The sequence below is a fragment of the Cladophialophora yegresii genome, assembly GCF_000585515.1.
Source record: "Cladophialophora yegresii CBS 114405 chromosome Unknown aczIN-supercont1.6, whole genome shotgun sequence".
Lineage (NCBI taxonomy): Eukaryota > Fungi > Ascomycota > Eurotiomycetes > Chaetothyriales > Herpotrichiellaceae > Cladophialophora > Cladophialophora yegresii.
In genome coordinates, this window is record NW_006913050.1 from 2970133 (window position 1) to 2990573 (window position 20441).

General features: G+C 54.1%; 11 protein-coding genes across 11 annotated transcripts; 5 read left to right on the forward strand and 6 right to left on the reverse strand.

The window, feature by feature from the left end:
- Positions 1–585: 585 nt before the first annotated feature.
- Positions 586–2241, reverse strand: A1O7_09101 (uncharacterized protein; the record flags this gene model as incomplete). Its single annotated transcript, XM_007763090.1, has 1 exon — positions 586–2241. One exon carries the CDS (start codon positions 2239–2241, stop codon positions 586–588), a length of 1656 nt encoding a protein of 551 aa, XP_007761280.1.
- Positions 2242–3119: 878 nt separating this feature from the next.
- On the reverse strand, positions 3120–3977 carry A1O7_09102 (uncharacterized protein; the record flags this gene model as incomplete). The annotated part of the gene is made up of 1 exon (XM_007763091.1): positions 3120–3977. One exon carries the CDS (start codon positions 3975–3977, stop codon positions 3120–3122), a length of 858 nt encoding a protein of 285 aa, XP_007761281.1.
- An 881-nt stretch (positions 3978–4858) lies between these two features.
- A1O7_09103 (uncharacterized protein) lies at positions 4859–5456 on the forward strand (the record flags this gene model as incomplete). Its single annotated transcript, XM_007763092.1, has 2 exons — positions 4859–4979; positions 5050–5456. 2 exons carry the CDS (start codon positions 4859–4861, stop codon positions 5454–5456), a joined length of 528 nt encoding a protein of 175 aa, XP_007761282.1.
- A 211-nt stretch (positions 5457–5667) lies between these two features.
- Positions 5668–6642, reverse strand: A1O7_09104 (uncharacterized protein; the record flags this gene model as incomplete). The annotated part of the gene is made up of 2 exons (XM_007763093.1): positions 5668–6072; positions 6208–6642. The coding sequence occupies 2 exons, from the start codon at positions 6640–6642 to the stop codon at positions 5668–5670; spliced, it is 840 nt and encodes a 279-aa protein (XP_007761283.1).
- Positions 6643–7178: 536 nt separating this feature from the next.
- A1O7_09105 (uncharacterized protein) lies at positions 7179–8210 on the reverse strand (the record flags this gene model as incomplete). Its single annotated transcript, XM_007763094.1, has 3 exons — positions 7179–7607; positions 7685–8025; positions 8048–8210. The coding sequence occupies 3 exons, from the start codon at positions 8208–8210 to the stop codon at positions 7179–7181; spliced, it is 933 nt and encodes a 310-aa protein (XP_007761284.1).
- A 727-nt stretch (positions 8211–8937) lies between these two features.
- A1O7_09106 (uncharacterized protein) lies at positions 8938–10528 on the forward strand (the record flags this gene model as incomplete). Its single annotated transcript, XM_007763095.1, has 2 exons — positions 8938–10359; positions 10424–10528. 2 exons carry the CDS (start codon positions 8938–8940, stop codon positions 10526–10528), a joined length of 1527 nt encoding a protein of 508 aa, XP_007761285.1.
- Positions 10529–11640: 1112 nt separating this feature from the next.
- On the reverse strand, positions 11641–13432 carry A1O7_09107 (uncharacterized protein; the record flags this gene model as incomplete). Its single annotated transcript, XM_007763096.1, has 6 exons — positions 11641–11709; positions 11769–12099; positions 12167–12666; positions 12732–12938; positions 13016–13145; positions 13200–13432. 6 exons carry the CDS (start codon positions 13430–13432, stop codon positions 11641–11643), a joined length of 1470 nt encoding a protein of 489 aa, XP_007761286.1.
- A 1618-nt stretch (positions 13433–15050) lies between these two features.
- Positions 15051–15242, forward strand: A1O7_09108 (uncharacterized protein; the record flags this gene model as incomplete). The annotated part of the gene is made up of 1 exon (XM_007763097.1): positions 15051–15242. One exon carries the CDS (start codon positions 15051–15053, stop codon positions 15240–15242), a length of 192 nt encoding a protein of 63 aa, XP_007761287.1.
- A 58-nt stretch (positions 15243–15300) lies between these two features.
- On the reverse strand, positions 15301–16299 carry A1O7_09109 (uncharacterized protein; the record flags this gene model as incomplete). Its single annotated transcript, XM_007763098.1, has 1 exon — positions 15301–16299. One exon carries the CDS (start codon positions 16297–16299, stop codon positions 15301–15303), a length of 999 nt encoding a protein of 332 aa, XP_007761288.1.
- A 719-nt stretch (positions 16300–17018) lies between these two features.
- On the forward strand, positions 17019–18479 carry A1O7_09110 (uncharacterized protein; the record flags this gene model as incomplete). The annotated part of the gene is made up of 4 exons (XM_007763099.1): positions 17019–17434; positions 17490–17830; positions 17881–17991; positions 18040–18479. The coding sequence occupies 4 exons, from the start codon at positions 17019–17021 to the stop codon at positions 18477–18479; spliced, it is 1308 nt and encodes a 435-aa protein (XP_007761289.1).
- A 612-nt stretch (positions 18480–19091) lies between these two features.
- Positions 19092–20189, forward strand: A1O7_09111 (uncharacterized protein; the record flags this gene model as incomplete). Its single annotated transcript, XM_007763100.1, has 1 exon — positions 19092–20189. One exon carries the CDS (start codon positions 19092–19094, stop codon positions 20187–20189), a length of 1098 nt encoding a protein of 365 aa, XP_007761290.1.
- Positions 20190–20441: the final 252 nt, after the last annotated feature.

A 20441-nucleotide genomic window follows, 5' to 3' on the forward strand; every position in this document is an offset into this window, starting at 1 on the left:
GGATCAACACCGCGTGGCTGACGGCATGAATAGCGTCACACCGTGTGACTGTAGAGATGCGGAGATGCGGAGGTGCGTTCAGGGAGGGATGGCGCGGATGGGAGGCTGTTGACATATGCGCCAGTGATTGACAAATGCCACATCTGTGACTGTCCCTGCATTTCTAGATGGCAAAAATCCCAAACTGCCATGGGATTTGAACCAGGTGGGGCAACGAGGGCCGCTTTAAGCTGGGCTTTAATCGAGCTTTAACCGAGCTTCGAGTGAGCTTTCATTGAGCTTCAATTGATCATGACTGAGCTTGGAGCGAACATCATTGAGCTTTAACTGACCATTACTGAACGCACTCTAACCACTCTGACCCAACTTACTGAGCAAACACGCTGAAGACCCCATTCTGGGCCCTTATTCGGCCATACTTCCTCCGTTTCGGAAGGGCATCATGGAGCCCGGTAGGTTTCCTACATTTACGCGGTTGCCTCAATTTCCTACGAGCCGATGGTATCGAACGACCAGTCTATCGTCTATCTTCGCCTTACAGTGAGCCCTCAGTCGCTGCTGCCTGTTGAGCGGCCAATCTTGCAGCTACTGTACAGTACTCCGAGCGGCATGACGAGCAGCCAGATAGCCGAAAGTCATGGCTGGACCGATGGTTATGCCACCAGCGATTATTTTGCCCCCAGTGATAGCGACTGCATCATTACCCACGGCATACAGGCCGTCAACAACAGACCCGTCAGGACGAAGTACGCATGCGTTCTCATCGGTAGACAGCCCAGCGTGGGTGCTACCACATCCCGCGGTAGCCTTGATTGCGAAGAATGGGCCTCGATCAAGAGGGCCTAAGCAAGGATTCGGTCTGTGGTCCGGATCACCGTTCGCGAGGTCGTACACGTTTTCACCACGACCAAATTCTGGATCTCTCCCTTCTCGCGCGTGGACGTTGAATTGGCCCACCGTGTCTTCCAATCCGTCTGGATCAATGCCTGCATTCTCGGCAAGCTCGCGGACGGTGTTCCCTTGTTTCAGATATCCCGAGCGGACCAGGTGGCCGAAAGGCATCGGCCAGGGCGGCGCTGCGGCCATACGATATAGCTGGAGCGACGGTTTATCGCAGACAAACCAGGCCACAGTTTCATCTTCGTCCTTTGTGGCTTTGACTAGTGCTTCTCCCCAAGCATGATAGTTGCAGCCTTCGCTGATAAACCGTCTCCCGCTGCGGGTGACGCAGATCTGGCCGGGCTTTGCACGCCCAACGAAGACCGGAAAAAGGGAAAGGTCGCCTTCAGCGTTGAATATCCTCGTGACTGGAGAGTATGCAATCGGCTCCGTTACCTTGTCATCGAATCGAGCACCTGCGCCGTTAGCCATCCGGATTCCGTCGCCTGTGACGCCGAACGGTAGCAAACCCCAGGCCACCTGGTTGGTGCCCACGTCTGTCATCGAGTCCTTCAGCAACTGATTTCGCAATTGCGTATCGTGTGCGAAGCCTCCTGTAGCGAGAACGACACCTCGCCGGGCCAGCAGGTTGACGTGGCGACCGTTTCGTTCTAAGAGAGCGCCACTCACGCGCCCATTCTCCAGCAGGAGTCGACGGACAGGAGTGTTCGTCCATATCTGGGTCCCTTTGGAGGTAGCCGCCTGAGCAAGGCCGCCGATCAGCGCGCGCCCACTGGTGATGCGTGACGGTGGTCTTCCATGGAATCGATCGACCGTGTTTCCCAAAAGTAATTGCATGACACGGAAGAAGGATGAGAGTTTTCGGCCGGCTGTCACAAAGGTCGCCAGGTCCTCGTTGCCAATTTGCATGCCGAACGCAGTCATGGACTGTAACGGTTGCCGGAGGCGACTCAGCTCGTTGCCCATAGGACGGGAATTCCATGCCTTTGTATACACACAGCGGCCGCCGGGACTCGCGCCCGGTGAGTTGGGGTGGTAGTCAGGCATGCCGGTGAACAGCTCGAAGCGCACGGGAGTGTTTTCGACGACGAAGTCAAGCATCTCCGGTGCTGTCTCAACGTAGGCTTTGGCGCGAGCCTTGTTGAAGTACGGTCCGGCCTCGTGGCCAATATAGGTGAGCGCCTCGTCGACACTGTCGCGAATGCCGGCAGCCTTGGCCATACTGCTCCCAGGAACCCAGAGCCAGCCACCGGAGCGAGCAGTGGCACCGCCGTACTGCTCTTCCTTCTCTGCCACAATGACGCTGAGGCCCAAGTGCTGAGCAGTCAGAGCAGCCGACATGCCTGCTCCCCCGGAGCCTACCACAAGGAGATCGCATGCCTCGGTGACAACCGAGTTGTTCTTGCCGTCGACACCTCGCGTTTGGGATACAGCCCCTGCAGAACCACCTATGGCTTTATATGGCTCTGCATAATTGCGCGCTGTGGCGGTGGTGAACGATCTCTGCCTGGCCGGGAGACATTAGTGCAATGCCGACAAGGTCCGGATGTGGTCGCTCCTACAGGAAGACACTTCTGCGCGAGGCGAACAGCCTCGCTGCACGGCCGAAAGTACGACTTCGTGCGAATCTCACCAGGCCCCACGGTCGTCCACTGGTCGAGGCCATTCGAGGAAAGCAACTTGTTCCCTCGATTAGTGGCGCTGCCTCGAGACAATAACAATTCGATGATGAGGAAGAGGAGTATCCGAGCAACACCCGGAGCGGCTGACCTTTCTGATATAGGATACGAAAGGCGACTATATGCAACGCGAAGGAGAGCTTCTCGCCAAGAAAACGTGTGAATGCTTCGTGGATGTCCCCAACTGAGAACAAGGGGGAGGGAGTCTCGCTATGTATGATTACCCCGTACATATGCATGGGCCATATCCGGAGAGTGACCAGCCTCTTGTTAGCTTGACGCTTATGGACCTAGCTCATCATCCGGCTTTGGATGCACCGCCCCCGCACCGAGTACGGGACATGACGCGGAAGATTTCCCTTGGGCTCCATGGGTTTGTCAAACGCTGTGCAAGTTGGCACCCGGATCTGGATCGATCTAGATTACTAGACGGCAAGAGGCACATCTCCGGGCATTCTTACGATTGCAGGTAAGCCTGGCACAGCGGCACACGATCTCATCCATTAACAACCTATACAGAACTCTTTCCGTCCTTTTTGCTCAATCGAAGCGCGAAGGCAGGGTAAAGTGGAGTATTTCCACCGCCGTGTCGTCCGCTGCTATCTCCGCACCTTCTCCAACCATCAATTGCGCCGCTGATTGTTCCCGTACTTCCATTCCATTGACCATGGCTGTGCCGCTACGGACGAAGAGCAACTGTATAGCCTGCTTTTCAGGCAGTCTCAAACCTCCCTTTTCAGCACGGAGGAATTGTGCAGAAACACAGCCATCAGAGAAGACCCCCAGAGGCTTGACTAGGACGTTTCCACGTGCTTCTTGGTCAAGTTTCCGCCAGGAGAAAGCCTGGGAGTCGATCAGCAACGGATGCTTGTATCTCGCAACTGGATACTCCAGCTTCCGGCTGTGTTTGTTCTCCCAGAGCGCTTCGTATCCATCAATGGCTTTGGAAGGATCGCTGGCCGGGACGAACTTTCCTCCCTCGAACTTCCCAAGACCCTGGGCGTCCATGCCGTCCTGGATCGCTTTCAGCTGGCCAAAGCTCAGGAAGCCTTGTCCGCTGGGGCCGCCAAATTGCAGCACAAGCACCTCCTTCACAGCGTCCCCATCATTCTGAGGGCCATACCATGCGCCTTCGGGGAAGTATGCGACTTCTCCCTCTTTCAAGAGCCAGTCTTCACCTTCACCTAGCGTGATATCGCCCTTGTATGCATAGCGGAACTGCTCGAAATTGTGATGATGGCGCGGAGAGTAGAAGCGTTCTTGTCTCGCCAGCATGAGAAGGAAATTATCAGGCGTATTCTCTTCGCCCAGCAGCAAGAACTTGAACAATGGAGCTCCGGGCCGGTGCTTCAAGCCGCTGCTGGTATAGCTCATCTCAGCGCCGTGTACCACCTTCATTGTGCCTGCCACAGTTGGAAGACTGAGCTACAGCGGGCAGAGGTCGTAGTCGGGCCCCGACAAAAAGGTCAACAGTTGATGAGTTGGCACGGACGCAGAAGGGTGGGAAGGAACAAAATTCGGTAGTTTGAGACTTGGTTGAAGGGGGTTGAGCAGACAAAAAGGGGCGGGTTATGTTACCGTATTTGTATGTTTTTGTAACAATTGTCCCTACTGACAGTCGTCAGACATTCAATTACCCAACTGGGGAAGGTGCGGTATCCGGGGAGAGAATCGGCAAGCTGGCAGACCACGATCACAGAAGCTTACACAGACAGGGTAACGATACTCTGGCCCACAATCAGAGTGTCGACTTGCGATATCTGTCTCAAGGCCGACGGCCCGAAGACCTTCTGGAATGGATTCCGCTCCAACCTTCGCCCTTTTCCCAGTCTGTGGTGCCCCTGTTATGCCCTGCCTGGACCAACTGGGTACCCGGCGCCACTCGCTTGCACCGGATTCCAAATTCACCCCTCGCAATGGCGTTGTCAACTCGCTGCTCGTGCAGACCCTTCCGCCTGTGGATCAGCACTCGAAACACCTGCTCTCTTCCGTGCCGTGCGCCTATTCGGGGGAGCGTCTTCCAGCAGCCTACGGCATGCCCGGCCACAAATGTCGGCACTTTGAAGAGCCAACCCGTTCCTCAGTTTGTATGGACTTGATTCAGAATGCCGTTAAGTCCGACATCATTAGGCTACCAGGGAGTGGGACAGACAAGGTGGTGTCAATGAATCAACCAAGATGTCGCCGTGACTAGCCGAGTTCACGTGTACGGGTTTGCTTCTACGCGAGTGCCTACTTACACCGGCGTCGACTGCTTGTCCTGAGCAGAGCATGTCACCATGGCCATCGACGAGAAGATCAAGCGATACCTCGACGTCGTCACGAGCGACAAATCCAAGATTCTCGAACTGAGCTATGACGGCAAGGTTTTGGAGCCAGGCCAATACGTTCCTCGCTCAGGTATGCATACGTACCCGCTGTCACTGTCTTCGAGCGTGTGAGGGAGTTGTATGACTGATGAACCCGACAGATGCCAAACTTTCTCCGACGCTGGCACTTACGGTCCCTTCCCGTGCGGCGACATACATGGTGATTTGCATCGATCTCGACGGTCCGTATCCGAGCTTCAACATGCTTTCGCCCATCCTGCACTGGATTCAGCCGGGCTTCAAAGCTCCCGCTGAGTCAAATGTCTTGACCTCGAGTGCCCCATTTGTTGCAAACTACGTCGGTCCAGGTCCGCCACCGGGCAGTTCACCTCATCGATATGTCTTCCTACTCTACGAGCAGCCCGGAGGATTCGATGCCACCAAGCATGCACCTCCTGGCGGGAAGGAATATAGCAATGTGGCTCGAATGCGGTTTGCGCTGGATGATTGGGAGAACAAGGCCAACTTGGGCAGCCCGATAGCGGTGAACTACTTTGTCAGTAATTAGAGTCGCGGAGACATGTCATGATGATCGCTACACTCCTGCAAATGAATCCTTGTGAAAGGCATCATCCAGGGGAGTCTTGGCTTGGTGCACCGTCATACGTGGAGAAGGATGTCTTTCACTGACCATTGTGTGTTGAGCTTGGTAATGCTGGCTAGATATAGATTCATGAATTGATTACCTTGATCCGAGCCTGTCCCATCCCATCCTGTGCTTACCAAACACAGTTAAGATTGCGACCTTTGTCCACAGGGACGACCAAGCCGGTCAGCCATCCCGAGCCCGGCGACGAGAGCCACGCCGTGGCATTGGCAACGCTCCTCATGCCTTCCATGCTGCGCAACAGCGCTTTCTCGCCCACTCCAATCCCCTTCTGCAGCTTCAATGCCTCGTCTGCCGCAATGCAATTGATCCGGATCGCGTCCGTTGCGTAGTCAAAGGCATCGGTCTTGCTTAGGCCGACTATCGCGTTGGCTACGGCAGCCGCGAGCGGGCGGTCAGCCAAGGACGCCGTAGCACCGAGTTCAACGACATTGACGATGCTGCCTCGACTGCCGAAGCCGGGCAACATTTCTTGCTTGAGAAGCTGCCGGAGAAGGGCCCGCTGGATCAGAAAAGCCTACGATTCCATGTCGATAGATTAGCATGCGAACAAGTAGTAGTAAGCAAGCAAGCAACAAGTGAGTAGTCGACGAGGGACCTTGGGCATGGTGGGATTATCAGTTGACTAATAGGAGGATAAATCACGACGCACCCCTCTCTGATAGACCGTATAGCTCCGGGCGTAGTCCTCCGCCGAGATGTCGACGGTTGCTTGAGGCTCTCGATCCTGGCAGACCAGATTGACGGCGAAGTCGATCCGGGTGAAGGACTGCACGACCGACGCGAAGAAAGTGTCGACGTCTCCTTCATCCGACTGGTCAAGCTTCCTCACAAATACCTGGACTGAAGGGTGGACAGCCAGGATCTTGCGCCGGCACTCGTCGAGGGTTGCAGTCCGAGAACCCCCAAGGTATATTTGTTTGCAGCCGTACTGGGCAAACAAGCAGGCAATGACGGACTCCGCGTCTGAGAACATGCTATCCGTGAGTTGATCATCCCCTTGATCACAATGTTCACTAGAGTAGATGTGAGACGTACCTGCTGCCGCGCCAGTGATGACGACGGTCCCGAGACGAAGAAGGTCCATGGTTGCGCGAAGAGCTATTGTGTTAGAACACAGCCTCCGAAAGCACCAGCCAGCGTACTTTTCAGTGCAGACTTGAAGAGTGGGCGTTAATCTTGCGAGTGGACTGGCATCTCAATTAACGAACATAAGGAGAGACGAAAACGGAGCTCCCCGTCTATCAACGCGAGGTACCTGTTACGTAGCATGTATAGAATCAAGACGCCTCAGTGCCGGAACAGAAACCAGCCAAGACCACATACATGCGTATTAATTACAGGTCCTCGGCACAAAAACATGCATCGGTGGAGAGCGGACTGAGTTTCCCCGTGCATATTGTTGCCGTTGTCATAGTTCATGGAATTACTGATCTCGGAGCGGGAATTTGGAGAATGGTTGATTGCTTGATGTCTCGGCAAAGCTGCCTAGCCGCGACTGCCCGCTAGCTGTCACCGACTCCTCCGAATCGACTGGTAAACTCCAGCCCAATCTTGCTTTTGATCTAACTAATTAAATCAATAGTGACTCTGGCGCTGAAAAGCGCACCATCTACAGCATCGCTAGAAGCTTCGTAGAAGCTGCGTGCCACAGTCGACTGGCAGATTGGCACCCAAAATCGCCGTAGCCCTGGGACTTGCCATGAAGAGGATTGCATCTGCCACTTCACGAGGTTGCAAATAGCGTTTCACAGGCGACTGTGCGGCGCCCATGTCAAGGAACTCCTGCGGGAGCCCGGCTTCCGAGACCATCGGCGTCCACACCGCACTCGGGGACACGCAGTTGACCCTGATCCCGTCCTGGGCATACTTGAGAGCGTCACAGCGACTGAGAGCCACCACAGCGTGCTTCGACGCGGCATATGCGGGCGTGGTAGGTATGATACAGTTCCCAGCGATGGAGGAGACGTTGACGATTGCTCCCCGCTGATCGCCAACGGATCGATCTTGCTGCAGCATTTGACGGAGCTCGTACTTTTCGCACAGAAACACCTGCAGGCTTGGTGAGTAGGATTGTAACAGATAACCCAAAAGTCGGAACAGTGTCAGGGACAAGAAAATAGGCTCACTCCAAGCTGGTTGACGGAGCAAAGCCGGTCAAAGTCCTCCACGGCCAAATCGCTCGTCCTTGCGCTCCCACCACTGATGCCGGCGTTGTTGCACGCAATGTCGAGCCGGCTGTAAACTTCGACACATTGTGCAACCATTCGCTTCACAGAGTTTTCCTCAGCAACATTGCCTTGGTATAACTCAACTTGGGCGTGTGCCTGGTTCTTTTCGAGCATCCCCTTCGTCTGTTGTAGGCCAGGGAGGGAGATATCAACGAGAAACAGCTTTCGACATCCATGCAACGCGAACTGTCGAGCGCACTCCTGTCCAATTCCTAACCCGGAGTCGGTCGTCAACCTCTCTTTGCAAACGAACGCACATACCTGAGCCGGCTCCAGTAATGAGAACCACCGTATGCTCAAAGACCTTGTCGACCAGATGCTGGGACTCTCGATTTCGCTGTGAGTCTGTCTCCTTCTGTCGTTCGGGAAGCTGACGAGTGGTTTCTGCCGTAGGGCGCATCCACAATTGAGAAAAGCGTTTCATCTCTTCAAGATTGATGCTCACCGAAAGAGTGGTTCAGCTTCCCGTAGTCTTCGGCTTCGTTAAAGGTGCCTCACGGGTGTACTCGCTGAGCAGGAGGTGGAAAACAGGGCGAGCAAAAACAAGGCAGTGGTAAGGGTGACTGCGAGACTTGCAAGCGCTGGGCAGCCTACCGATCCAGGATTGCATAGAGTCCACCGATCTTGCTTCACCAGGTTTTCGATCTCGTCTAATTGAGTTTTGGAGTGCGACAACTAATCTAATACTGTCAATTACAGCTATTACAGGTTCGTCCGTTCGTCCATGGTCTCGGACTAACCATGCGTCTTTTGGCTAATCGGTCTCGAGTCAACGTCAGTGGTCACCCGCGGCGGCGCAGAGACTGGACCCCCTTCTCCGTCCCGCTTAAGAACATCAGATACGAGACTGGATGCCTCTGGCCCAAGGCTGCCCCACAATTTCCTCCCACTGTCTGTTTCCGCTTGTCGACTGTGTGGATACCCCGGACCCCGCTCTGGGGATCTGGTGATATTCGGCCTAAAGTGGGCATGTCAAGAGGAACTGAATTTATGGCCCGCCGGACCGGTATGCGCACACCAAGACGGCTGTCTTCCGCAGCATATACAAGACTCGGCATACTTAGCTGAGTCGTGAAAGCTGGCAAGATCTGTCGCTGTTTCAAGCAACTATCACTTTCAGAGCGTGAAGGTCGTCAGCGGCAGTGACCAAGATGATTTCCGGGCTTTTACTTCTCACGGCTCTCTTCCTATTCTCTCTGCTGGCACTGCGCCTTCTGGTCAACTACTTTGCGGCCGGACTACAGTCAATCCCAGGGCCAGTGTTGGCGCGCTTCTCCGATCTATGGCGGTTCGTCGATGCCTGCAAGGGGCACCACCAGCAGACCATGTCTCAGCTTCACAGTGAGTATGGCCCAGTTGTGCGCGTCGGCCCAAAAATCGTCAGTGTGGCCGATCCGGCAGCGGTCGAACTCATCTTGGGACTGAAGGCCAATCTCGACAAGACCGATTCAGTCAATCCCATGATCAACGCGCACGAAGGCGAATATCTCCCTATGCTAATCTCGGCCAAAAACTCGAAGCTTCACGCCCGTCTCAAACGGCCTATCGCCGGTGCATATTCCATGAGCACACTCCTATCCTTTGAGAATGTCGTCAACGACTGTAGCGACAAGTTGATGCGTCGACTGAGAGAAGAATTCGTGGACGGCAGAGGCCACGGCCGAGTGTGCCCTCTCCACGAATGGCTGCACTTTTTCACCTTTGATTTCATCGGGCGGGCCACGTTCGGCAAGGAATTTGGTTTCATGGATGCGGGCACAGACATCAACAACATGATCGGGACGCTGGACCTGCAATTCTTGTACATCGGTACCGTAGGGTCCATGCCCTGGATTGATCGCTTGTTCCTGAAGAATCCTCTGCTCCTCGCACTGATAAAAACGCCGAATCATCTGGTGGATTTCACCGCCCAGAGGATCCGGCATCGACTCGAGGGACGAGAGAAGGCGGATACCGGTGGGTACGACTTCCTTTCGCGTTTCCTGGACGCCCAGAAGCAGCACCCGGAGGTGGTGACAGATATTCAACTGGCAGCGTACACAAATACCAACATCCTGGCGGCCTCCGACACCACTTCCACAGCTCTGACAGCCATCATCATGTGCATCCTCCAGTACCACGACGTCTACGAGAAACTTCAGGCAGAGATCGATGCAAGCAATATCAGCTTTCCAGTCAGCTACACCGCAGCGCAGGCGTTACCCTACCTCGACGCAGTCATCAAAGAGACGTTGCGTTTCTTCCCCACCACAGGCATCGACTTGGAACGAACCGTGGGTGCGTCCGGGCTCGTCCTGCCCACCGGGCAGAGTTTACCTCCCGGCACCATTGTCAGCATGAATCCGTGGCCGCTGCACCGCGACAGAAGCATCTTCGGTGACGATGCGGACAAATTCGTCCCCGAGCGGTGGCTGCGCAGGGAAACCGAGTCCAAGACCGCACACGACGAAAGGGTCCGCAACATGCAAAGAGTCTTCCTGACGTTCGGGTATGGCCCACGAGCCTGTCTGGGCAAGCACATTGCGTATTTGGAGATTTACAAGCTCATCCCGATTCTAGTGGGCAACTTTGACGTGAGTCTTCTAGTGCACTCACCAATTTCTGAGCTGTTTTCAGCTGACTGACTGATGAACACAGCTGAGCCTCGCGCATCCCGATCGACCGCTCAAGACTTGGACGGGCGTTGCTGTTAAGATTCTCAATCTGGACGTGCATATCCGCGAACGGCATCGCGATGGATAATGTAGTGATGATGAACCAGACACCACTTAACCTCAGTCTCGTGCACAAGATTGATTTCGAATTCATAGCGGATATCGTGTGGCGCGCCTGCACATAGGATACCCTCAGAATGGACAGGGCACGACCAGACTCATCGCTGGCGTGGACGGTTCGTGAGGTGGTCTTTCCTGAGTAGGCCGCAATACGCCGTCGAGACAGCTTTTGGTGGTGCCTACCAATGTACGCAATGACATTCATCCCGATTTTAAAGATTGACCCTTTCAGTCCGGTATCCATGCTGTGACACACACAGCCCAAGGCCTTGTGCGCTGTGATCGTGCTCCCGTGCACTGGTCACGTCCGGCCGACTGAAGTTAGTACTTTCCGCGCCACTGGAGTCAGGGGGAGCGCGGGATGATTGACCCGGCGTACTTAGCTCGTCCCGTGCGCTCTCAGCTCTGTACCCAATGCTGAGAACGTTGTCGTTAGCCCTAGGGACCTGCCGCAGCAGCACGCCGTAGGTGGCTCCATTCGTTACAGTAGTGTCGGCATCAACGTCAGTGATTATGCTGTACTGTGTACTCCGTACTGATTAAAGTCGTCCTGGAGCCATGCGCCGGAACGTTGTCTCATTGGCCCGGAGCAGGGCAGAGGACCGCGTTCCGCGCAAATTTGGTTTAGTCGGGGCTGACCTCGGACCCAACCAGCCCCGTGCCTCCGCAATCTCTGATTGCGTGCCAAGGGATGTAAAGACCGCATGCAGCCTTGTCTTGCACTTACTGAAGACGGTACCGGTTCCCTTGCAGTAGGTATTGTACTACGCACGGGTACCGGCCAGCGGCATCATAATACGGAGTACATATTGTGCATTGGATAATTGTTAGATTCGCGGAACTTAGACCTAGCGTAGTGTTATTACTCCGTGCATCATGCGGCCTGTGAGGGTCCTTTTGAAAAGGACGGAATGAAGGTGCAAACCCTCACTCACTCACTCAGATTGGCACAAGCAGTAGAGTTGACTAGTAGCTAAGTACTACTATGTCGAGAAATGTAGCCGTATGTCACTCGCTGGCTGCTGCAACGAAAACTCATTGAGCATGAGCGGTCCAATACAGGTCGTCACGGCCTCATCGTCACTTAGGCCACGATACAAAAGTGTCCCAATCTTCAACGCCGAGCTCAAATGCGTCTGTCCCCGATTCCTGGATGACACGACGGTCAGTGGAAGCTTCCTGGGCAAGTGGGAGATGAAAGTACGTACGTTGTACAAATCAGGTACCTCAACATCTGGCAGCTCGAGCTCGGGTGTCGATATCGACGTCGTGGTGAGGCAGTTTGCATCAGAAGACTTGCGGCTTCCGGTGTTTGCGTTTCCGTTTGCCTTGGCCTTGGTGACTGCAAAACGCGCGAGGTTTGTTGCTTCTCGAGGGAATGCAAATGACATCTCTGGCATAGTGTATTCCATGTAGTTGAAGTGACCGCACACCCGATACATGGCGTCCAGATCTGATTCAACGGTAGGCAGCCTGGGGTACCGCAGGATGTATATAAAGAGATTCATGAACGCCGTTAGAGGATACGTGAAGACCAGCCTGCACGTTGTCATGTTATTACATCGTCGGACACGGAAGAAACTTGGGGCCCCGAGAAGAATCTCACCATTTGGGAGAGCAGATGTCAATGCTGACATGGCTTAATGCTCGGATCATCGCCCTGGACGCCTCTACAACCTTCCTCGTGCTGTTCTGCGAGTGTCTGCGAAAGTCCAGCAGCTCGATTGGCTTGGTTTGAATTTTAGGGACATTCCAAGGGTGCACAAGGATCGAGTGGATGGTAATCAGAGTGCCCCAGAACGCAAAGTGGTGGTATAACACGTGGACGATGTCCATATCTTTCGGCGAATCTGAATAATCCGCTCCGGTTCTCAACTTTGATGGCAGAGAATCGTGCCAACCACGAAGCCTATGCTCAAGGTGGTCAACGGTGCGCCTGACTTCGGTTAATGTGGGCGTCGACGCTTTCAAGGCTGTGAACTGTTCCGTTATATCCCCCAAGATCCGAGTGTGCCTGACGGCAGGAACGAGCAAGTCGAGATTCACCATGCTGCCGTCCACCACCTTGGAAGGTAATTCGCAGGTGATTGCCTTGTCCTCGATTGACTAGGTCGAACGTGAGCTTTGACAGAGACACGATGCAGAGGGGTTTCCCCGACGTGCATACATACCAATGGCCTTCCCCATCGAAAGGCGTTGAAGCGTTCCAGACCGTAGACTGACCACCATATGTACCTTCGCGTTTGCAAAGCGGACTCACCCAGGTTCCACGTCGCCGCAGGTTGACAATGCAGGCCTTTGGATTCGGCGAGTTTCATGGCGTTCAGAGAAAGCATATAGTCGAGCGCCGGCGTCCCTATGCTCTCCACGAAGAAGGCCTAGCAGATTGATCAGCTTGAACGAAAAGGGAGGTTAACATCTTCAGCCTGCCTGCGGCAGGTTCCCAATCTCGTACCATTATTGCGAGTGCCTGGATCGCCATGAAACTGCTCCTGGTGTATAGTAGGTCAGTATGCACGGAAAGTGCGTTCTGGAAGTATTGCCATCCGTAGGCCTGCCCCGCGAGGAAAGGTCCGGATTGCTGCCTGGCTATGATTTGTCGACAGCCAGCCGCATACACAACGTTTCTGAGGGCGTACCAAGAAGCGTCTGCTTCTGGGGAAGTCATTAGATCGTTCTCGAAATGAGCTCTCAAGCGAGACTCAAAACTTGGCCGAGAAAGGATCCCAAAAGCGACATCCCTCGATTCTTCGAAGTAGGCGTTGACGTATTGCCACGCCAAGCACTCTGGAGGCTCGGGTTCTCTTCTCCGAGAAAGTCCTGGGTCGATTTTCAGATGTCGCGATATATCGTCGTTGAGTTTCCGAGCCATTGCGGCGAAGTCAGACGTCTCGGTCTTCCGACAAACCCATTCAATACATGATTTGGAACAGAACGATATGAAAGAACCTGGACCTGCCTCAGGCATCAGCTACCACCTGCGAGACCTACGAGGGTCAAATGATACCATGATACTCGTAGCCTGGCTGGATGCGCATGATCAGCATTCTCCATGCGAAGAAGACAGTTGCTTCGTACGGGCTTACCTCTTCTTCTGGTGGCAGGATCCCGACGCTATCATCGTCTCCAGAACTAGCAGCGATGGTCAAGGAGGGGGTCGGAGGCGCTTCTGTCAGTTCATCCTCTTCTCGTGCATCGGCAACCGTTCCAGTTCCCGTTCCTTCGGCTCCTGCCCTTGTACCTTGCAGAAGAGCCTCAACACGCGCTAGACGAACACGCATAGACCGGGCATCCTTGCTCAGGACTCGCGGGCCCCGGCGTGGTGAGGGTGGATATATGCACACCTGCCGATGGTCCTGCACGGCCGACCCCATGGCGTTAACGTGTCCCTCTCGCGTAGTGGGAGAGTGTCTTACTATGCAGTTTGGGCACGGATTGCCGCCATTACCTGATGTGCGGCCGAGTTAGTACCTCCGACAGCCAGGAGCCAGTCGGACTTGCATTTGACTTTCTTCAGTCGACAGAAATTGCAGGCTATAGCGCTTTTGTATCGTCGGTCAGTCGGAGCTTGCATTGACAAGAGGACGGCAGGGAGGACCTTTATTCACAAGAAAGGATGAGGGGATTGAAGAGAGAGAGCAAAAAGACGCGCTGTTAGCCTCTGAAGCAGGGCACTTGCCACGTGCGCCACCTGCTGCCAGGTGCGCAATAAATCCTGGTATTAGCTCACTGGCCAGTGGATGACCAGTGACTACTTCGTACGCCTAGCCAAACCAACAAGAAGAGCAGATTATGGGGAGCAAGGTGCGCCTCGAGTTCGGCGAAGCTACCTAGATAGGTACCCCAGCTTTCCCCACACAAGCCTCTCAGGCAAGTCGTGGTCGCTTACGGAGTATTACGAGGTATTACTATAGCGCGGGGATCGGCCACGGGATTTGCTGGCCTCCCAGTACTTGCGTTCCCACACAAGCTATGACTTCGTCTTCTCCAGTCTGACTACGGGGTACGGAGCAGTTATTCATTGACCTGACATTGTTGCTGGCGGTGCCTGGTTACCTCCGGAATAATAGAGACGTTCATCACGGCGTGATCGAGAGATGGTCAATGAAAGGCTGCTCGAATGCCTCTCACAACTCCTCGACCGGGCCTTCACCACCGTGCCAGATTATAGCAGCGCATTGTTGCCTCTCAAATTAGCATACGAGGAAGGCATCCATCCTGGCTCTCCACTTCTTCATTGCAGGTCACTAGCTGTCGTAGTCCGGGGGCTGCGCGGACAAGCGTTTTGCTCCCGCTGATAGCTATTGTTGTGGTGGCGCCAAACAACTCGACTGTCAAATCGTTGACGGCGTGCTGGAGTGTCCGAGTTACACTCGAGAGGAGCTCCGTCTCGGCTCTGACTTCATCAAGATCATGGCCAGTGGAGGACTCTCCAGCCCGCTTCGTGGTATCGATTTGTCGAATTCACTGAGAATGAAATCAAAGCGAACATGACTGTGCCTTCGAATGCAGGAACGTTTGTCACAGCCCACGCATACATCCCGGCTGTGATACAACGAGCGGTGAACTGTGGTGTCGGCATCGAGTATGGCAACTACCTCGATAAAGCGACCGCGGAGCTTATGGCTCAGAAAAAGGTCTATCTGACGCCGACATTAGTGACATATGCGGCAAGCACTTAGTACGTCCCAGTCGGAGACGACTACACAGGGTTGTATACTAGCTTCGATTGATGCCATCTCAAGGGAACCTCTTCGTCACAAAGCCTCGGAGAGCCTCGGCCACTTCTCGAGGCTTCTCCATCGCACACCAGTGGCCGGACTCGATCTCGGTCATTTCGAAATCCGGCAGGAGGCCTGCTTCTCGTGGGATCTGAATCAAATCTGTTCGTCCGACTGAGTCGCCTGTACAGCCTAGAAAGAAGAAGGGGACCTTCACAACATGATTCTCCTTGGGGATGCTCTTGTCGTCCTGCCATTGTACGTTGGACGTTTGTGCCTTGTACCAATTCAATGGTGCTTCAAAGCCGTCTTTACTGAAACGTTCAAAGAAGTCGTCCCTCCATTTGCCTTGTTTAGCAAAGGACTTCAGCTCGACCGTCCCGCCGCAGGAAAAGTATTTCGTCATGGCGTCCTTGCCGGAGAACATCTTCTTCATCCAGTCATCGTCCGCCCCATGAAGCACCTCCCAGAACTTCTCAAGGCTGTTGTTGATGACCTTGGAGCCGTCCAGCGAAGTGAAAAGATACCAGTACTGGTAGAGGGGGTATCCAAACCGCTTTTCGGTCTGCGCATTCCAGGCGTCGAGGTCGAACCTCTGCTCGGTCGGTGCTCGATAGGAGATATTGAGCAGAACGAGGCCAGCGCAGAGTTCAGGACAGCGTTGGTAAAATCGTTGAGCAAGGACAGCGCCCCAATCATGCCCGATCACGACGACTTGGTCGATACCTTCGGCCTGCAGGATCTCGCACAAATCAGCTGTCTGACCAGACCACTTGTACGCGGAGACGTCCTTTGGTTTGGATGTGCCAGCATAGCCCAAGCAATCCGGAACAACGACTTTGTACGGCAGATCCGAGAGGTTATCCACTACCTCCGACCACATAAATGCGCTGTCTGGGAAACCATGGATGAAGAACAGAGCTGGCGCGGAAGGGTCGCCCTTGTCCTTCGGAGACGCGTAGTAGGTGTAGGTAAACGACCGCTTGGTCTGGATTGTCTTCTTCTCGAGTTGCGCCATATTGCCAGGCACGTCCATGCGCAATATTATCCGAATGGTACTTGGGGGGAAAGTTGTTGCAGTTCCAACTTTTGCGCCATAATATACCAAGACCTACCTAGAATACTGTGTAAAGTCTAAGAGGCCACCCGTCCATCTTAGTGGCAGACGTCATCTGACTGTCTCTGATCGAGTCGAGTCGCTATGGCTGGAGTCGTGCGTACTCGCCTAAGCTCACCAGAGTCGAGGCTGTGAGCACGAGGTACATAGGTCCTCCTCTGGTTGTAATCGAAAACCTGGATTAGTGATCCGAGGCAGCAGCCGCAGCGTATGCGCACAGCGCTCCAGTCGAACTTCCCCTGTTGCTTCCGTTCGGGGTCCGCTGGTTGATCGATGAGGCTCCCACATGCTTTTTTTGACTTGCATCGTGTCTTGTCAACGAGAACAGATCATTCGGCCCCCAGTTTTAGGGTCATAACGGTTCAATCGGTGTATCGCGGGGTGAACGGCTCCGTTGTGTGGCACTCGCCCCACGCGCCAGAAGACACATCCACTTCGACACAGCCAAATCTCCGGGCTCGTCCCTATGAGGTTATTACTTGCATGGTATCAAGTAAGGGACTTGTGGCGTAGTCACAGCCAAGATTATCTCGCAATTGATACCACGTCAAGAATCAAGATCGTTTCAACTGATATGCACCTTACCTTCTTTTTCGAGCGCTCTTAATCCACAGAGCATCATGATTGACCCAGGGACCGTTGTATCTGTACTCGAGCTCGTCGGGATTGTTGTGAAACGCTTGGTCGAAGCTGGCCAGACCATACATGATGCTCCAGAAAGTCTCGCTCAAGTCATCAAAGAGGCCGAAAGGCTTCGGGCGCTCTTGGACCGGTTGCTGATCTTCCAGAGGGCACTTCCTCCGGCACAGCAAGAAATCCTGGACAAGCAAGTGAGTTCGGCGGATTGTATTGACCTTCTGAAAAGATTAGACGACCTCACGTCTGGCAAGGGACCGGACAGCAAGGATGGCGATGGAAGAGAAGAGAAGATGAAGTTCGCTCATAGATGGTGGTGGCTCCGGAAGAAGGATGTTGTGGAAGCCCTAGTGAGAAAACTGGAGAACCAGATAGAGAATGTGTCGAAGCGATTAGTGAAGTATGCACAAAATCTCTTTAGCCCGACTGATGCGGGCGGACTAACGATTGTACAGCGAGTACCTATTTCAAAACCATCAACAACTCTCCCAAAGCTCCGAGCAAGTCTCGAAGATATTGGAACTGGTCATGTCCATGGCGTTGAGGTTGAACTCAGACGATCCTGGAACGGCTCGATTTGATGACAACGGCATATATTCGCCCTACAAAGCCCAGGGTATTGCCTGGTATGGGCAATTTCGTTGCAAGCCAGGGCAAGATTGCACAATGCCCTACTTTCGAGACCGACGCAAACTAGCTGACCTGGCTTGGGCGGGCGACTGGAAGAAGGTGATGAGGCTGCTCGAGCACGCCCACGGGGATTACAGACAGAATTGGATCAACTGCACTCCATTATGTATTATCAGCCCACGCACCATGGTCGAGCCTCATGTTAACTCTGTCTAGATCATGCTGATGAGGCGGACCGCATCACCAGTGGATTCAGGCCTTTACACCAAGCGGCATGGCACGGTGACAAATCAGCTGTGGAAGGTCTTTTAAAAGGAGGCGCTTGGCGTGAGTGACACATGGGTAGTCAGGATCCAGGTGTTGACAATATACTAGGTCTCGTGAGGACTGTGCGCGACACAAAAGATTCGAGCGAATTCAGCACTCCGCTGGACATTGCCAGGGAGCATGGGTGGAGGGACCTTTACGACAAGCTTAGTCCTGTCATCAGGAGGCCACTTAACCATAAGACATTACAGGCTCTTCAGCTTCACCTCCATAATTTGATCAGAGACACGTTCGGCACTCATCCGGACGCACATCTCGATTGCTTCCTCCTTCCAGAGCTGGAGATCCTAACGGAGTTTGACCGGTCGAGGATATGGTTCCCCTTGAATCCTGAACTGCTTGACACCAGAGACGGATTGGCGGTGCATGTCGTACTGGAACGTAACGAGCTAGTCGTGGTCATGCGCTGGAGCAGAACCGTGAGGAAGAACTATCGGATTTCAATGTCAGGGGTGCAGGAAATCCAACAGGCTGTGGTGCTTCACTGAGTTTTCTCGACATCTAGCCCGTACCGACAGCTATGTGTGAAACCAGTGGATAGAAACAGCGACGACGCACGAGACAATCCGTTGAGAGATAATACGACTGTTTCTGATGAATCTGACCCGTCACTTGTGAGAGGCAGGCATGGGACATTCCTGCCCTAACAGTCGCTTCTTCGCAGTGTCCATGTCAGTGACAAAGGCGCCTGAATATGCTCCGATCTCCACGTCAACAGAGTGAGCGGCATGAAAAGTTACGGTGTAGTGAAACGACAAAGGCGACGAAAAGAATGGTTGAAGCCCAACTTCTGATGCTGGTGCTTAGTTGGCGCTGCACGCGTTGGAGAAAGTTTCACGGACGAGGGCGACAGTTGATCACGACCTCGGCGTACCTTCCCAACATTGACTCGTGAGGGCCCCGACCATGCAAAACACCGCTCCGCTCATTTCCACCATTGCGTTCGCTTCGGGGTTACGCAGTCGCTCTCCCCGAGAGGTCTGCACGCAACATTAGATGCACAGCTTGACTGTGTACACCTCCGACAAAGTTGGCCTGTTGGAAGGCCTCGGGCACAAGCAAAAACATGCGCAACATACAGGTACGGCCACGAACGTGCCATGAACGGGTCAACATATGGCCGCTCTGAGACCACCGACAAACCCACTCCATTCCCTAAGATTGACGAGGAAGTGAGCGGCAGCGGGCAAGAAAGAGAGTCTCGTGAGATCAACAGGCTCAGAAAGCGTACCGACAGCGTCCCTGGTCAGAAGCGGTCTGCCTCGGGCAATCTGCTCTCGCGATTCCTGCGAACGAACAGCGACCAAGAGAAGAAGAAGATAGAAGCCGCAGGTCAAGATGACTCAGACATTTCAACCCCTGGCCGGAGCGCCATGGCCGAAGCACAGGTACAGAGCAAGAGGAAGAGGAAAGGTTCACTGCGGAAAACGGTGCTGGGGAAAGGACGAGACAGGAAGACGGGAGATGTCAAGAAATCTCCTCTCGCGAGTGCAGAGTCTCCTTCTGTGCAGCCTACAGATGAAGAACCAGAGGCTCCAGCGACACCTCGAGCAAGTCAAGATCTGTCAAGCCCTGTATCGCCCGAGTCTCCTCCGTCATGGCCGTTTCGCACACTGTCGCGGGTCTCCATTCCCTCGATTCGCAGCAGCGTTGCCTCAATAGATCCAGCCTCGTCTGCTGCTTCGATAATGAGTCCTCATCTGCCCACCACAGACGCGGAGACGGACGACGACGATTTAGTCTTACCCCGGATGCCTGGCTTGCGCAAGCCACTCTCGACCTCCTCTTTTGGCACGGACTCTTACTTCCCGATCCAAGATCCCGTGCGGCGCATGTTTGGGTCTCGCACACGATCCCCTTTAGCCACACAGCCGCAATCAGCTGCAGGCACACCGTCAGACGAGGAAGGATGGGATTACTCCGAGACCGCATTCTGGGGCTACGTGATCTTGATCGTGACGTGGATCGTGTTTGTGGTGGGCATGGGCTCTTGCTTCGGTGTGTGGTCATGGGCTTGGGATGTGGGAGAAACACCCTATGCGCCGCCCGAGCTAGAGGATGATCCCACATTGCCCATCGTCGGGTACTATCCAGCACTACTCGTTCTGACATGCATCATGGCTTGGGTGTGGGTGGTGGTCGCGTGGGTGGGCATGAAGTATTTCAGACACGCCGATTTCAGAGGAGACGATGGTTAAGGAGACAGAAATCGGAGTTGCATGGGTCCAGCGTCGACACAAACAAGGTCCCAAATAAGGGTATCGATGGAGAATGTCAACCTGCAACGCCTCGCTCTGTTCCCATTTCCACCGCGCTCCAATTTGCCCGTTGTCGTTGTCCCGAACTCCCTGCGATGAACTTGTGATGTGCTCGTATCGTTCAAAACCAGCCTTGTGCTTCGAATACATCACAGAGTGAAATGGTCTCTGACCTAGCAACAATTGTCCCAT